Source organism: Anomaloglossus baeobatrachus, chromosome 10 (genome assembly GCF_048569485.1).
Source record: "Anomaloglossus baeobatrachus isolate aAnoBae1 chromosome 10, aAnoBae1.hap1, whole genome shotgun sequence".
NCBI lineage: Eukaryota > Metazoa > Chordata > Amphibia > Anura > Aromobatidae > Anomaloglossus > Anomaloglossus baeobatrachus.
In genome coordinates, this window is record NC_134362.1 from 157,705,644 (window position 1) to 157,723,854 (window position 18,211).

The window sequence follows — 18,211 nt, forward strand, 5'->3', positions numbered from 1 at the left end:
TCCCTTAGTTACCCGATGTGTATCATAGTTACCAGTGTACACCGGCTCACACTCACACACACACACACACACACACACATCACATCGCATCCACACATCAAGGTCCTGCAGCTGCGGAACATACATAACATAACAGCACACACACATAACAGCACACACACACACAAATCAGATCACACTCACACACACCTCACACATCACATCGCATCCAAATACTCACAACATCCTGGGATATCGCTTGCTTCTCGGCGGCGATATTGTGCTGTGAGCTTCCAGGACCTGACGGAGGATCACATGGCCAGAAGCATGTGATATCCCCGGATGTTGTGAGTATCAGCGCGTATGTGCAATATCGTCAGTGTCTGTGTGTGTGAGTGGATGCGATCGGGTGTGTGTGAGTGGATGCGATCGGGTGTGTGTGAGTGGATGCGATCGGGTGTGTGTGAGTGGATGCGATCGGGTGTGTGTGAGTGGATGCGATCGGGTGTGTGTGAGTGGATGCGATCGGGTGTGTGTGAGTGGATGCGATCGGGTGTGTGTGAGTGGATGCGATCGGGTGTGTGTGAGTGGATGCGATCGGGTGTGTGTGAGTGGATGCGATCGGGTGTGTGTGAGTGGATGCGATCGGGTGTGGGTGAGTGGATGCGATCGGTTGTGTGGGTGAGTGGATGCGATCGGTTGTGTGGGTGAGTGGATGCGATCGGTTGTGTGGGTGAGTGGATGCGATCGGTTGTGTGGGTGAGTGGATGCGATCGGTTGTGTGGGTGAGTGGATGCGATCGGTTGTGTGGGTGAGTGGATGCGATCGGTTGTGTGGGTGAGTGGATGCGATCGGGTGTGGGTGAGTGTCGGCAGAGGAGCACGGCGTGCTGGAGGAGGCTGGGAGCAGAGAGGCTGATCTTGGGGAAGGCTGGGAGGGGGAGGCTGATGCTGAGGGAGGCTGGAAGGAGAGAGGCTGAGCAAACGTGCTCCATCCGCCATACTGCGCACTCCCCATCGTGCTGCATCCCCCATGCTGCGCACTCCCAAACGTGCTCCATCCGCCATACTGCGCACTCCCAAACGTGCTCCATCCGCCATACTGCGCACTCCCCATCGTGCACCATCCGCCATGCTGCACACTCCCAAACGTGCTCCATCCGCCATACTGCGCACTCCCCATCGTGCACCATCCGCCATGCTGCGCACTCCCAAGCGGATGGAGCATGATGGGGGGGGTACGCAGCATGGCGGATGGAGCACGTTTGGGAGTGCGCAGCATGGCGGATGGAGCACGTTTGGGAGTGCGCAGCATGACGGATGGAGCACGTTTGGGAGTGCGCAGCATGACGGATGGAGCACGTTTGGGAGTGCGCAGCATGACGGATGGAGCACGTTTGGGAGTGCGCAGTATGGCAGATGGAGCACGTTTGGGAGTGCGCAGTATGGCGGATGGAGCACGTTTCGGCGTGCGCAGCATGGCGGATGGAGCACGTTTGGGAGCGCGCAGCATGGCGGATGGACCACGTTTGGGAGCGCGCAGCATGGCGGATGGAGCACGTTTGGGAGCGCGCAGCATGGCGGATGGAGCACGTTTGGGAGTGCGCAGCATGGCGGATGGAGCACGTTTGGGAGTGCGCAGCATGGCGGATGGAGCACGTTTGGGAGTGCGCAGCATGCCGGATGGTGCACGATGGGGAGTGCGCAGTATGGCGGATGGAGCACGTTTGGGAGTGCGCAGCATGGCGGATGGAGCACGTTTGGGAGTGCGCAGCATGGCGGATGGACCACGTTTGGGAGTGCGCAGCATGGCGGATGGAGCACGTTTGGGAGTGCGCAGCATGGCGGATGGAGCACGTTTGGGAGTGCGCAGCATGGCGGATGGAGCACGTTTGGGAGTGCGCAGCATGGCGGGTGGAGCACGTTTGGGAGTGCGCAGCATGGCGGGTGGAGCACGTTTGGGAGTGCGGAGCATGGCGGATGGAGCATGATAGGGGGTGCGCAGCATGGCGGATGGAGCACGTTTGGGAGTGCGCAGCATGGCGGATGGAGCACGTTTGGGAGTGCGCAGCATGGGGGATGCAGCGCGATGGGGGGTGCGCAGCATGGGGGATGGAGCACGATGGGAGGTGCACACCTCCTCCCAACACACACACACACGCGCACTGCACAACACACACACACTAGGAATCACAAACAACGCCCTACACAGACACCCACACACACAGACAACGCTGCACACACAAATATACGCACATACTGCACAACACACACATTGCTCAAAACATACCTCCCCCCCAAAACACACCACACACACACAAACCGCACAACACACACACACAACGCTACAGACACACAGCGCTCCACAAACAACGCAACACACACAACACACATACAACACCGCTCTCACCCCCCGCGACACTCAGAACATGTACAGCGCCTACACAAACACTTGGTAACTACACACAACAACACATATATATATATATATATATATATATATATATATATATATATATATATATATATATATATATATATATATATATATATATATATATATATATATATATATATATATATAACAAAAATCATACATGAACTACACAATACGTAAATTCTAGAATACCCGATGCGTATAATCGGGCCACCTTCTAGTATATATTATATATATATATATATATATATATATATATATATATATATATATATATATATATATATATATATATATATATATATATATTATAAACACTTCGGTACTCAGTGGGGCCAGCACCACAGGTGCTGCTTACAGACCGCTCAGAGCAGTTGTGTGATCACCAGATTCCCTGCCTGGGTCTCCCTGTGTTGTCTCTCCTCTCCAGCGTCTGAATCGCTGACAGGAATGGCTGCCGGCGTTCTGTGGGGAGGAGGGGACCGTGGGCGTGCCCAAGAAAAGTGCGGGAATCTAGTGCCCCAGTGTACTGAGTGAGGAGGGAGGAGGATACAAATGTATGCTCCAGCCCTCAGCGCTGACGATCTGTGCAGCGTCCCGCCCTTCCCCTGACTGGCAGGCCTGTGGGCGGGAATATACAACACTAGGCCGCAGAAGCCGGGGACTAAAGTTATAAGCGCGGCCGGCAATAAGCGCGGCCGCGCGGTAGTCCCCGGCGCACTAACACACCCAGCAGTGCTGCGGTGTGTATGGCACAAGCGCTCCATGCGCGGTAGTCCCCGGCGCACTAAGGCTATGTGCCCACGCTACAGGATTTATCGCGGATTTGACGCGGATTTTGACGCGGATTTAGCGCGGATTTGCCGAAAATCTGCAGCACAGCTACTCCCCAGCCATTTCAATGGCATTTTGGAAATGCTGTGCCCATGCTGCGGATTTTTCCGCTGCGGATTTTGCCGCGGATTTTGATGCGGAACAAACTGCAGCATGTCAATTGTTTGGTGCAGTTTTGGTGCGGATTTTCTGTTTTGAATGGGGGAAAAAAAAAAAATGAAATCCGCATCAAAATCCGCGGCAAATCCGCGGTAAATCCGCGGCAAATCCGCGGGTGCGGATTTGCCGCGAAAGTTGCGGATTTTCAGGCAAAAAAATCCGCATGGACATTCTAGCGTGGGCACATAGCCTAACACACCCAGCAGTGCTGCAATGTGTATGGCACAAGCGCTCCATGCGCGGTAGTCCCCGGCGCACTAACACACCCAGCAGTGCTGTAATGTGTATGGCACAAGCGCTCCATGTGCGGTCCCCACGGGGACACAGAGTACCTCATAGTAGCAGGGCCTTGTCCCTGACGATACCCAGCTCCTATCCAGCAGATTCCCAGGAGCTGCGGAGGGAGCACGGTCCCAGTGCCTGGAGACCGATCCGGAACCCACTTCACCCAGGGCCCATTAAGGGATGGGGAAGGAAAACAACATGTGGCTCCTGCCTGTGTACCCGCAATGGGTACCTCAACCTTAACAACACCGCCGACAAAGTGGGGTGAGAAGGGAGCATGCTGGGGGCCCTGTTATGGGCCCTCTTTTCTTCCATCCGACCTAGTCAGCAGCTGCTGCTGACCAAGCTGTGGAGCTATGCGTGGATGTCTGCCTCCTTCGCACAAAGCATAAAAACTGAGGAGCCCGTGAGACACGGGGGGTGTATAGGCAGAAGGGGAGGGGCTTTACACTTTTAGTGTAATACTTTGTGTGGCCTCCGGAGGCATAGCTATACACCCAATTGTCTGGGTCTCCCAATGGAGCGACAAAGAAATCCCCTTTAAAATGAACTGAATAATATTAATCTGCTTCAGCCCCTACTTATCCCCCACCCCTCTCCCCCCCCCGTTCTGTATATAATCTCTATCCTGGTATATGGCCACCCTCTGGCTCTGTATATATAATCCCTATCCTGGTATATGGCACCCCCCCCAAACTGTATATATAATACCCATCCTTGTATATGTCCCCCCCTTCCCCTGGCTCTATATATAATCCCCATCCTGGTATATGGCCCCACTCCTCCCCTGGCTCTGTATATATAATCCCCATCCTGGTATATGCACCCCCCCTCCCCTGGCTCTGTATATATAATCCCAATCCTGGTATATGGCCCCCCCCTCCCATGGCTCTGTATATATAATCCCCTTCCTGGTATATGGCCCCTCCATCCTGGTATATGGTCCCCATCACACCGCATAAAAAAAAAAAAAAAAAAATTAAAATACCCTCCCTCCGGTCCCCCACAGCGCAGCATCCTCATCTCAAGCAGGCAGATGACTATGTAGGCACAGCGCGCTCAAGCTGATCAGCTGACACGCTCCCACACGCCGTCAGCTGCCGACATGAGATGAGGACGTCACACTAGGCATTTGGGAGGGGGGGTATACGTTTTTTTTTGTTTTTTAGTGTGCGGCGTGATATAGACTAGACAGCTGCTTAACATGTGAGCAGTGCACTGCCACACGCCATCAGCTGTTGGGATACTGTACTCGCTGCTCTCCATGCCCGGGATGATGAGCGGGGTGAGTAGGGAAAATGCAGTTTCTTAATGAGCAGGCACACATGATCACACAACAGCAGCTCATAGCTCAGATTTGTTCTTGCATCATAAAGCTAAAGAAATAAAAAAAAAAAAAAAAAAAAAGCAAAGTGTGCACTTGTTAGTCAACATATTCCTGTATTACGATCCCTAACTCAACACTTAAAAAAAAAACAAACAAAAAAAAACAAAGTCCATAAACCGCAGGACTGGACCGGGCGCTCTTAACGCTTGATCACATAAAACCAGATAGCATCAATTCTGAAGGAAATTTCATGTAAAAGTCAGCAATTAATTTGGACTTAGTTGAAAAAAAAATAATAAAACATTTCAACCCCAACCTGAGGACTTCACCCATCGTAAAGCTGAGGCATCTTCTCTGCTTGTCAGGGCAGAAGCTGTGCAAGTAACGAGTGTGAGAATGGTGCTGCAGCGGAGCGCGTGTGTGTAACAGTGAGTAGTATTTCTTTTTCCAATGTAAAAACAAAAATAACGTTTAAAAAGTTTGTTGGATGTAACTACTGTTTTCATTCCCTTTCTGAACATTCACCTTAAGTGTATGGTGCCGACTTGTTTGTACAATAGCAAAAGTCACTACAGAGCTACAGAGCACATGTGGCCACCAGCACAGGACATTAGGTGGACGTGCTAAGGAAAAACACACCAGGGGGTGCAATAAAAAAAATAAATAAATAAATAAATCTTAAGTAGGCTTGTACCTCCTGAGCTGGGCTGTTCCATTTGACATGAAGTATGTGTGATGTGAGTTGCCTGATCTAATACTAAGCTGTAATGGAGCACTACACAACTGTGCACCAAGCTCCCCACAAATGTGGATTGTAAAAAAAAAAAAAAAAATAAAAAAGGGAATTTTGTTTACTTACCGTAAATTCCTTTTCTTCTAGCTCTAATTGGGAGACCCAGACAATTGGGTGTATAGCTTCTGCCTCCGGAGGCCGCACAAAGTATTACACTCAAAAGTGTTAAGCCCCTCCCCTTCTGCCTATACACCCCCTGTGCTCCCACGGGCTCCTCAGTTTTGGTGCAAAAGCAAGAAGGAGGAAAAAGAATTATAAACTGGTTTAAAGTAACTTCAATCCGAAGGAATATCGGAGAACTGAAACCATTCAACATGAACAACATGTGTACACAAAAAAACAGGGCGGGTGCTGGGTCTCCCAATTAGAGCTAGAAGAAAAGGAATTTACGGTAAGTAAACAAAATTCCCTTCTTCTTTGTTGCTCCATTGGGAGACCCAGACAATTGGGACGTCCAAAAGCAGTCCCTGGGTGGGTAAATAATACCTCATAATAGAGCCGTAACGGCTCCGTCCTACAGGTGGGCAACCGCCGCCTGAAGGACTCGTCTACCTAGGCTGGCATCCGCCGAAGCATAGGTATGCACCTGATAGTGCTTCGTGAAAGTGTGCAGGCTCGACCAGGTAGCCGCCTGACACACCTGCTGAGCCGTAGCCTGGTGCCTCAAAGCCCAGGACGCGCCCACGGCTCTGGTAGAGTGGGCCTTCAGCCCTGAGGGAACCGGAAGCCCAGCTGAACGGTAAGCTTCGATAATTGGCTCCTTGATCCACCGAGCCAGGGTTGATTTGGAAGCCTGTGACCCTTTACGTTGGCCAGCGACAAGGACAAAGAGTGCATCCGAGCGGCGCAGGGGCGCCGTACGAGAAATGTAGAGTCTGAGTGCTCTCACCAAATCTAACAAGTGCAAATCCTTTTCACATTGGTGAACTGGATGAGGACAAAAAGAGGGTAAGGAGATATCCTGATTGAGATGAAAGGGGGATACCACCTTAGGGAGAAAATCCGGAACCGGACGTAGAACCACCTTGTCCTGGTGAACACCAGGAAAGGGGCTTTGCACGACAATGCTGCTAGCTCAGACACTCTCCGAAGAGAAGTGACTGCTACAAGAAAAACCACTTTCTGCGAAAGTCGTGAGAGGGAAATATCTCTCATTGGCTCGAATGGTGGTTTCTGAAGAACCATCAGAACCCTGTTTAGATCCCAGGGTTCTAACGGCCGCTTGTAAGGTGGAACGATGTGACAAACCCCCTGCAGGAACGTGCGTACCTGTGGAAGTCTGGCTAGGCGCTTCTGGAAAAACACAGAGCGCTGAGACTTGTCCCTTAAGGGAGCCGAGCGACAAACCCTTTTCCAGTCCAGATTGAAGGAAGGACAGAAAAGTAGGTAATGCAAATGGCCAGGGAGAAAAGCCCTGAACAGAGCACCATGACAGAAAAAAAAAATAAATAAAATGTTTTCACGTCCCGTGAAAGATCTTGGCGGACGTTGGTTTCCTAGCCTGTCTCATAGTGGCAATGACCTCTTGAGATAATACTGAAGACGCTAGGATCCAGGACTCAATGGCCACACAGTCAGGTTGAGGGCCGCAGAATTCAGATGGAAAAACGGCCCTCGAGATAGCAAGTCTGTTCGGTCTGGTAGTGTCCACGGTTGGCCGACCGTGAGATGCCACAGATCCGGGTACCACGACCTCCTCGGCCAGTCTGGAGCGACGAGGATGGCGCGGCGGCAGTCGATCCTGATCTTGCGTAACACTCTGGGCAACAGTGCCAGCGGAGGAAACACATAAGGGAGCTGAGACTGCGACCAATCCTGAACTAAGGCGTCTGCCGCCAGAGCTCTGGGATCTGGAGAACGTGCCATGAACATTGGTATCTTGTTGTTGTGCCGGGACGCCATGAGGTCGACGTCCGGCACCCCCCAGCAGCAACAGATCTCCTGAAACACGTCCGGGTGAAGGGACCATTCCCCTGCGTCCATGCCCTGGCAACTGAGATAATCTGCTTCCCAGTTTTCCACGCCTGGGATGTGAACTGCGGATATGGCGGAAGCCGTGGCTTCCACCCACATCAAAATCCGCCGGACTTCCTGGAAGGCTTGCCGGCTGCATGTGCCGCCTTGGTGGTTGATGTATGCCACCGCTGTGGAAATGTCCGACTGAATTCGGATCTGCTTGCCCTCCAGCCACTGCTGGAACGCTTTCTGGGCAAGATACACTGCCCTTATTTCCAGAACATTGATCTGAAGCGAGGACTCTTGCTGGGTCCACGTACCCTGAGCCCTGTGGTGGAGAAAAACCGCTCCCCACCCTGACAGACTCTCGTCCGTCGTGACTACTTCCCAGGATGGGGGAAAGAAGGATTTCCCCTTCGATAATGAAGTGGGAAGACGCCACCACCGAAGGGAAGCTCTGGTCGCCTGAGAGAGGGAGACGGTCCTGTCGAGGGACGTCGTCTTCCTGTCCCATTTGCGTAGGATGTCCCATCGAAGGGGACGCAGGTGAAACTGCGCGAAGGGAACTGCCTCCATTGCTGCCACCATCTTCCCCAGGAAGTGCATGAGGCGCCTCAAGGGGTGTGACTGGCCTTTAAGGAGAGATTGTACCCCTTTCTGAAGTGACTACTGCTTGAACAGCGGAAGCTTCATTATCGCTGAGAGGGTATGAAACTCCATACCAAGATATGTCAGCGAGTGGGCCGGTGTCAGATTTGACTTTGGAAAATTGATGATCCACCCGAAACCCTGGAGAGAGTCTTCAGGGAAGCGTCGAGACTGCGTTGGCATGCCTCTTGAGAGGGTGCCTTGATCAGCATCCAAGTACTGGATCACCGAGTGACCCTGCGAGTGTAGGAGCGCTACTACAGTAGCCATAACCTTGGTAAAAACCCGTGGGGCTGTTGCCAGGCTGAACGGCAGTGCCACGAATTGCAAGTGTTCACTATGGCGAAGCGCAAGAAGCGCTGTTGCTCTGGAGCAATCGGTACGTGGAAATAAGCATCTTTGATATCGATCGATGCAAGGAAATCTCCTTGGGACATTGATGCGATGACGGAGCGGAGGGATTCCATCCTGAACCGTCTGGTTTTTACATGTTTGTTGAGCAGTTTCAGGTCCAGGACCGGGCGGAAAGACCCGTCCTCCTTTGGGACCACAAACAAGTTGGAGTAAAAACCGTGGCTCAGTTACTGAAGAGGAACCGGGATCACCACCCCTTCTGCCTTCAGAGTGCGCAGCGCCTGCAGAAGAGCCTCGGCTCGCTCGGGAGGCGGGGATGACCTGAAGAATCGAGTCGGGGGACGAGAGGTGAACTCTATCTTGTAACCGTGAGACAGAATGTCTCTCACCCAGCGGTCTTTTACCCGTGGCAGCCAGGTGTCGCAAAAGCGGGAGAGCCTGCCACCGACCGAGGATGCTACTAGAGGAGGTCGAAAGTCATGAGGAAGCCGCTTTGTTAGCGGCGCCTCCGGTGGCCTTTTAAGGACGTGACTTAGACCGCCATGCATCAGAGTTCCTTTGTCCTTTCTGAGACCTTTTGGACGAGGAGAATTGGGACCTGCCCGCGCCCTGAAAGGACCGAAACCTCGACTGCCCTCTCCTCTGTTGGGGTATGTTCTGTTTGGGCTGGGGTAAGGATGTATCCTTTCCCTTGGATTGTTTGATGATTTCATCCAGACGCTCGCCAAACAGCCTGTCGCCAGAAATCGGCAAACTGGTTAAGCGCTTTTTTGGAAGCAGAATCTGCCTTCCATTCCCGTAGCCACAAGGCCCTGCGGAGTACCACCGAATTGGCGGCCGCGACCGCCGTACGGCTCGCAGAGTCCAGGACAGCAATAATAGCGTAAGACGCAATTGCCGAGGTCTGTGTGGTAATGGATGCCACTTGTGGCGCGGACGTGCGTGTGGCTGCTTCAATTTGCGCTTGACCTGCTGATATAGCTTGTAGCGCCCATACGGCTGCGAATGCTGGGGCAAAAGAAGCTCTGATAGCTTCATAGATGGATTTCAACCAGAGCTCCATCTGCCTGTCAGTGGCATCTTTGAGCGAGGCCCCCTCTTCCACTGCAAGTATGGATCTAGCCGCCAGTCTGGAGATTGGAGGATCCACTATGGGACACTGAGTCCAACCTTTAACCACGTCAGGGGAAAAAGGATAACGTGTATCCTTAAGGCGCTTAGAAAAACGCTTATCTGGACAAGCATGATGATTCTGGAGTGCCTCTCTGAAATCAGAGTGGTCTAGAAACATACTCTGTGTATGAGAAGCTGACTCCTCCGCCGGAGGAGCTGAGGGAGAAATATCCAGCATTTGATCGATGGACGCAATAAGAACGTTCACTATGGCATCCCCGTCTGGAGTATTAAGATTGAGAGCGCCCTCAGGATCAGAATCCTGATCAGCTGTCTCCGCATCATCAACCAGAGATTCCCCCCGCTGAGACCCTGAACAATATGATGTCGAGGGAAATTCTAAGCGAGCCCACTTAGTCGGTCTGGGGCTGGGGTCTAAGTCAGAACCCTCAGCCTGGGATGTATGAGATACCCCGGGAGGACTTGGTCCAACTGAGGGGGTCCAGGGAACAATGATTCAACAGAGTCCCTTTGCTGAGATACCGGCCTGGACTGCAAGGCTTCTAGTATCTTAGCCATAGTCTGAGAGTTTTGCAAACTCCGTCCCCGTCACTAGGACAGTGTCAACAGGTGGCTCCCCCTGGGCCCCTCTTAGCAGGGGCCCTGGCTGAAGAAGTGTCCCAGGGGCCCAACAATGCACACAATGAGGGTCAATGGAACCTGCCGGCAGCTGGGTCGTACAAGCGACGCAGGCAGCATAATAAGCCTGTGTTTTGGCACCCCTGCCTTTTGTGGGCGCCCAGAGTAACACAATAGGGTATATAGCCAGAATGAACTGTGCTCATACAGTGTAAAATATATACTATAAACAAATAATGTATCAATACACTACAGCACCATTGGGCTAGCACCACAGGTGCTGCTTACCATCCGCCTAAAGCGGTTATGAGGCCACCAGAGACCGTGTCTGGGTCTCCCAGGGTTTGTCCCTCTCTGCAGCGTCGTAGGAGCTGACAGGAAATGGCTGCGGCGTCCTGACGAGAGGAGGGAGCCGTGGCCGAGGTGCTCACACTGTGCACAGTGAGGGGGGTGGAGTATGGAAATCATACTCCAGCCCTCAGTGCTGCTCGTTCCGTGCAGCGTCCCGCCCTTCCCCTGCCTGTCAGGGCTGAGGGCGGGAGAAAGGGAAACTAGGCCGCAAGCAAGCCGGGGACTCTAGTATAAGCGTGTCCGCCGTAAAAGCGCGGCCGACGCCGAAGTCCCCGGCGAACTACAAGTCCCAGCCGCGCCGCAGTTTCCCATGGCAGCGGCGGTTAGCGCGGTAGCCCCTACATATAAACACACTCAGCGACGCTGAGTGTGTAATGGCACAGTTTAACCCGGTCCCCCGGTGCACTAGCACACCCAGCAAAGCTGAGGTGTTGCCGTGCGCGGTCCCCACAGGGATACAGAGTACCTTCACGTAGCAGGGCCATGTCCCTGAACGGTACCCGGCTCCTATCCATCAGGCTCCACAGGAGTTGTGGATGAAGCACGGTCTCAGTGCCTGGAGACCGATAGGATCCCACTTCACCCAGAGCCCTGAGGGGGATGGGGAAGGAAAGCAGCATGTGGGCTCCAGCCTCCGTACCCGCAATGGATACCTCAACCTTAACAACACCGCCGACAAGAGTGGGGTGAGAAGGGAGCATGCTGGGGGCCCTATATGGGCCCACTTTTCTTCCAACCGACATAGTCAGCAGCTGCTGCTGACTAAACTGTGGAGCTGTGCGTGTCTGACCTCCTTCGCACAAAGCAAAAAACTGAGGAGCCCGTGGGGTGTATAGGCAGAAGGGGAGGGGCTTAACACTTTTGAGTAATACTTTGTGCGGCCTCCGGAGGCAGAAGCTATACACCCAATTGTCTGGGTCTCCCAATAGAGCGACAAAGAAAAAAGGCTCCTGCTTTGTGGTATAATTCAGCACTATATAAAGGACGAGCTCTTTGGAGGGTCATTACGTGTTGCAAGAGACATATTGCTTATCAGACAGCTTCTCCTCGTACCTGGGCCTTGTTGCTGTTTGAGGAGCTGACGCTCTGGCTCACTTGTGGCTTGCTGCTGGGTTGCGATGAGCTGGTGCAGGATTCCTGAGGACCCGTCCGACTATCACTCGCCTGCCGACAACTTGGCTGCTTTGACGTCTTGAATGGCGTTCCGTCTGAGTCCTGAATGCACAGACGTTTAATGACTTTCTTCTATGGGAGACACGTGATGTATCATGCAGGGAGAGTTGACACCACTGGCTAAACAGTGGATCTCAGAACAAAACCCACATAAAACAAAGTGTTTGCATAATATCCGGTCAGAGAGGTTTCCCGCGCTGCAACAGGACCCATATACCGGATCTTATTTAGTGCGCTGAAAAATGTACTTAAAAAAGGGAAGATGTCAGTTTTAATCATTGTTTAGATCAGGTTTTTGAGGGATAATTTTATATTCTGATCTGAAAACTAAAGCCGACCATGGCACACGCACATTAGATGCTTCGATACACTAGCATAAGGTCGGTCAATTGGTTTTTAAGTAAATGTGAACTTCCTAAAGAAATAGGAAACAGAAGTCTAAAATAGCCTCAGTGACCAGTGGGAAGAGAAAATAAAAATTCTAATTTTTTTTATAGTTTGTTAGTTATTTATAATTTTTCATATTTCAAAGAAAATATAAAAAAGTTGTCCTCCAGTCTAAATAGTAAATTCTGAGCTATCACTGACTTCAGAAGTGTGACAAAATTCAGCACACTGTCATGATTCCCGTGGTGCGAGGGGTTGATCATATCAATATGTCCCACACAGCTCCTCGCAATATAAAGTAACAGAACCATGATGAGACTACAGGGAATATAGGGAAACCATCACCGTATTGGCATCGCAAATGCTCACGATTTAGTCTTTTCTTAAATGCCTATAAATTATTTTTAGCACTTAAAATATTAAAGGGAACCAGTCAGGTCCCATATGCCTTGTAACCTACAAGCAGAGTGATGTGTGGCCTTAAAACCCCTTTCCAATCATTCCTGTGTTGTAATATTGTGTAAAATGAATGTATAAAAAAAAAAAAAAAAGTTTTAGAACTTACATGTTCTTTACGTAAAGGATCAGAGGGACTAGTCCCCTGGGCGTCGCTTCGCCTTGTCTAGTTTGCCCTCTTTCCGTGTTATCACGCCATGTGAGCGCGATACCATGGATTTACATCAGTGATATCACCATCAGCTCCTGTAATCCCGCATGTGTGCACTTCTCATTCGCGCAGCCTTCTTATCCTGGTGTACACGTTTCAGTTTGACAAGCATACTGCGCATAATCTAAAGGCTCCTGCGCTTCCGACCATGCGCAGAGCGAGTCTAAAGCCGGCAAGCAAACATCAGCTAAAAATGCTGCGCAAGTGAGAAGAGCACACGTGCGGGATTCCCAGGAGCTGACGGTGACATTGCTCATGTAAATCCATCGTATCACACCCACAGAAGTGTGATACCATGGAAAGAGGGCAAACTAGACGAGGCGGAGAAACGCCCTGGGGACTAGTCCCTCTGCTCCTTTACATAAGGGAATACGCAAGTTATAAAGAAGGGAATTTTGTTTACTTACCGTAAATTCCTTTTCTTCTAGCTCCAATTGGGAGACCCAGACAATTGGGTGTATAGCTATTGCCTCTGGAGGCCACACAAAGTATTACACTTAAAAGTGTAAGGCCCCTCCCCTTCTGGCTATACACCCCCAGTGGGATCACTGGCTCACCAGTTTTAGTGCCAAAGCAAGAAGGAGGAAAGCCAATAACTGGTTTAAAGACCAATTCAATCCGAGGAAACATCGGAGAACTGAACCATACCACATGAACAACATGTGTACCCGAAAAAACAGAAAAACCCCGAGAAAACAGGGCGGGTGCTGGGTCTCCCAATTGGAGCTAGAAGAAAAGGAATTTACGGTAAGTAAACAAAATTCCCTTCTTCTTTGTCGCTCCATTGGGAGACCCAGACAATTGGGATGTCCAAAAGCAATCCCTGGGTGGGTAAAAGAATACCTCATGATAGGGCCGTCAAACGGCCCTCTCCTACAGGTGGCCAACCGCCGCCTGAATGACTTATCTACCTAGGCTGGCGTCTGCCGAAGCGTAGGTATGCATCTGATAATGCTTGGTAAAAGTAAGTAGACTCGACCAGGTGGGTGCCTGACACACCTGCTGAGCCGTAGCCTGGTGCCGTAATGCCCAGGATGCACCCACGGCCCTGGTAGAATGGGCCTTCGGCCTTGAGAGAACCAGAAGCCCAGTAGAACTGTAGGTTTCAAGAATTGGTTCCTCGAGCCCCCGAGCAAGGGTGGATCTGGAAGCTTGCGACTGTTTACGCCGACCAGCGACAAGGACAAAGAGTGCATCCGGGTGGCGCAGGAGCGCCATGCGGGAAGTAGAACCTGAGTGCTCTCACCAGAACCAACAGATGCAAATCTTTCTGAAATTGATGGACTGGACGAGGACACAAAGAAGGTGAGGTGATATCCTGATTGATATGAAAATGGGATACCACCTTAGGGAGAAATTCCGGAACCGGACGCAGAACTACCCTGTCCTGGTGAAGGACCAGGAAGGGAGTTTGTATGAGAGCGTTGCTAGCTCGGAAACTCTCCTAAGAGACGAGACCGTTACTAGAAGGCCACTTCCCGTGAAAAACGGGAAGGGAGACATCCTTCAAAGGCTCGAAAGGCGGCATCTGGAGAGCAATTAGAACCTTGTTCAGATCTCAGGGCTCTAACGACCGCTTGTACGGAGTGCTGAGAAGACAAACTCCCCGTAGGAACGTGCGTACCTGAGGAAGTCGTCGTTTCTGAAAAAATACAGATAGCGCTGAGACTTGTCCCTAAAGGGAACTGAGCGACAACCCATTTTCCTACCTAGATTGCAGGAAGGAAGGAAACATAGACTATGCAACCGGCCAGGGAGAAACACCCTGCGCCGAGCACCGAGATAAGAACATCTTCCACGTCCTGTGGTCAATCTTGGCGGACGTTGGTATGCTAGCCTGTCTCATGGTGGCAACCACGTCCTGAGGTAATCCTGACGACACTAGGTTCCAGGACTCAATGCCACACCATCCGGTTGAGGGCCGTAGAATCCAAATGGAAGAATGGCCCTTGAGACAGCCAGTCTGATTGGTCTGGTAGTGCCCCCGGTTAGCCTACCGTGAGGCACCACAGAACCGAGTGCCACAACATCCTCGGCCAATTTGTAGCGACGAGGATGGCGCGGCCGCAGTCGGTCTTGATCTAGCGCAGTACTCTGGGCAACAATGCCAGAGGTGGCACCTAAGGTAGCTGGAACTGCGACCAATGCTGAACTAAGGCGTTTGCCGCCAGAGCTCGATGATTGTGAAACCGTGCCATGAAGCTGGCACATTGTTGTTGTGCCGTGACGCCATTAGATCGACGTCCGGCCTCTGTCAGCGGCGCCAGATCTCCTGAAACCCGTCCGGGTGCGGAGACCATACTCTTTCGGCCACACCTCAGCGACTTAGGAAGTCAGCTTCCTAGTTTCCACACTTGGGATGTGAATTGTGGATATGGTGGATGCCGTGTCTTCCACCCACATCAGAACCTGCCGGACTTCCTGGAAGGCTTGCCGGTTGCGCGTTCTTCCTTGGTGGTTGATGTATGCCACCGCTGTGGAGCTGTCCGACTGAAGTCGGATATGCTTGCTTTCCAGCCGCTGTTGGAAGGATTGTAGGGCAAGATACACTGCTCTGTGTTCAAGAACATTGATCTGAAGAGTGGACTCTTGCTGAGTCCACGTACCCTGAGCGCTGTAGTGGAGAAAAACTGCTCCCCACCCTGATAGACTCGCGTCTGTCGTAACTATCGCCCAGGACGGGGATAGGAAGGACCTTCTTTTTGACCAAGAGGTGAGAAGAAGCCACCACCGTAGAGATTCCTTGGCCGCCTGAGAAGAACGACGACTCTGTTGAGGGACGTCGACTCCTCGTCCCATTGGCGGAGAATGTCCCATTGTAGTGGACGCAGTAAAACTGCGCGAAAGGAACTGCCTCCATTGCTACCATCTTACGTAGGAAGTGCATGAGGCGTGTCAATGTGTGCGACTGGTTCTTAAAGAAGAGCTTGCAGCCCGTAGTGAATGCTGTTTGTCTAGCGGCAGCTTCACTATCGCTGAGAGAGTAAGAAACTCTATGCCTAGATATGTTATCGATAGGGTCGGGGTCGGATCTGACTCTAAAAAGTTGATGATCCACCCAAAACTCTAGAGAGTCTCCAGCGCAACGTTCGGGCAGTGTTGGCATGTTTCCTAAGAGAGTGCCTTGACAAGTAGATCGTCTAAATACGGGACCACAGAGTGACCCTGAGAGTGCAGGACTGTGACTACTGCTGCCCTGACCTTGGCGAAGACCAGTTGGACTGTCGCTAGCCGGAAGGTAGAGCTACGAACAGAGGGTGTTCGTCTCCTATAACGAAGCGTAGAAACGCTAGTGCTCTGGATCAATCGGCACGTGTGGATAAGCATCCTTGATGCCTAATGATGCTAGGAAATATCCTTGGGACCTTGAGGCGATGACATGGCGGAGGGATTCCATCCGGAACCGCCTGGTGTCCACGAGCTTGCTGAGCATTTTTAGATCCAGAACGGGACGGAACGGCCCGTTGTTATAGGTACCGCAAAGAATTTGGGGTAAAAACCGTGACCTTGTTCCTGAAGAGGAACGGGGGTCATCACTCTTTCTGCCTATAGAGTGCACCCTGTTTGCAGAAGAGCAGCGGCCCGGCCGGGAGGTGGAGAAATTCTGAAGAATCGAGTTGGAGGACGAGAAGTGAGCTCTATCCTGTACCCGTGAGACAGAATGTCTCACACTCAATGGTCATTGACCTATGGCAGCTAAATATCGCCAAGGCGGGAGAGCCTGCTACCGACCGAGGCCGCAAGTCATGAGGAAGCCGCCTTGGAAGCGGGTTTTCCGACTGTCGCTTTTTTGGGCGAGACTGAGCCCGCTAAGAATCTTAGCTCCTCTGATCCTTTTGAGTCCACCTTGGACGAGGAAAAATGGGACCTGCCCGAGCCTCGAAAAGGCCGAAAACCCCGACTGCCTCTTGCTCTGTTGGGGTTTGTTGTGTCCGGGCTGAGGAAAGGATGAATCCTTACCCCTGGACTGTTTGATGGTTACATCCAACGCTCACCAAACAGTCGGTCAGCAGAAAAAGGCAACTGGTTAGGCAACCGTTTTTGGAAGCAGAATCTGCCTTCCATTCACTTAACGAGCAGACCAGGCTCTGCTTAAAAACACGGAGTAGCGGAGGCTACTGCCGCACGGTTCGCAGAGTCCAGGACAACCTGAATCGCGTAAGAAACAAATGCAGACATTTGAGAGGTTAAGGATGCCACCTGCGGCACAGATGTACGTGTAACCGTGTCAATCTGTGTAAGACAAGCTGAAATAGCTTGGAGTGCCCCAAGGGAGAGAATGCCGGAGCCAACGGTGCGCCGACAGCCTCATAGATGGCTTTCGACCAGAGATCCATCTGTCTGTCAGTGGCATCTTTGAGTTTGCAGTTCCATCTCCCACTGCAACTATGGATCTAGCTACAAGCCTGGAGATTGGAGGATGCCGGTCGGGACATTGGGTCCAGTCCTTGACCAAGTCAGGGGACAGGGATAGCGTGTATCCTAAGCCGTTTGGAGAAGCGCATATCTGGATAAGCGTGGTGTTCCTGGACTGCCTCTCTGAAGGCAGAGTGGTCCAGAAAAATACGTGAAGCTGACTCCTCCACTGGAGGAGTTGTGAGAAATAACCCACATTCTATAGATGGACGCTATAAGATTATTTACTATGGCGTCACAATCAGGTGTATCCAGATTGAGAGCGGTCTCAGGATCAGAATCCTGAGCCGCTACTTTCGCCTCATTACACAGCGAGTCCTTCTGTTAGGACCCTGATGAAACCGAGGCCGCTCATAGCGAGCCCACTTAGGGTGTCTGGGACTGACGTCCGTGCAGAGCCGTGACTCTGGGATGCGTGTGACATTCCCGGAGCTGTTAGTTATTCACACTGAGGGGGGCCATGGATCAATGATTCAACAATGCCCATATTGTGAGAGACATGTCCGGACTGCTAGGCTTCTAGTATCATAGCCATAGTCTCAGAAAAACTGTCAGTAAATACTGCAGACACCGTCCTCATCCCCTGGCCATTAGTGCATACAATGGGAGTCTATGTACCTGCCGGCCGTATAGCCGTACATGCTGTACCAGCTGTATAGAAAAACATGTGGTTCTGCACCTTTGTTTTACACAG

At 51.6% G+C, this 18,211-nt stretch overlaps 1 protein-coding gene across 2 annotated transcripts in view; it reads right to left on the reverse strand.

The window, feature by feature from the left end:
• TENT4B (terminal nucleotidyltransferase 4B) overlaps positions 1 to 18,211 on the reverse strand; it is a 114,695-nt gene that overhangs the window by 11,048 nt on the left and 85,436 nt on the right. The window contains exon 11 of one of the 2 annotated variants that reach the window (XM_075325748.1): positions 11,928 to 12,119. In XM_075325748.1, the coding sequence (XP_075181863.1) occupies positions 11,928 to 12,119 (192 nt within the window). The remainder of the gene's footprint in view (positions 1 to 11,927; positions 12,120 to 18,211) is intronic. The other variant, XM_075325750.1, reaches the window with a different exon arrangement.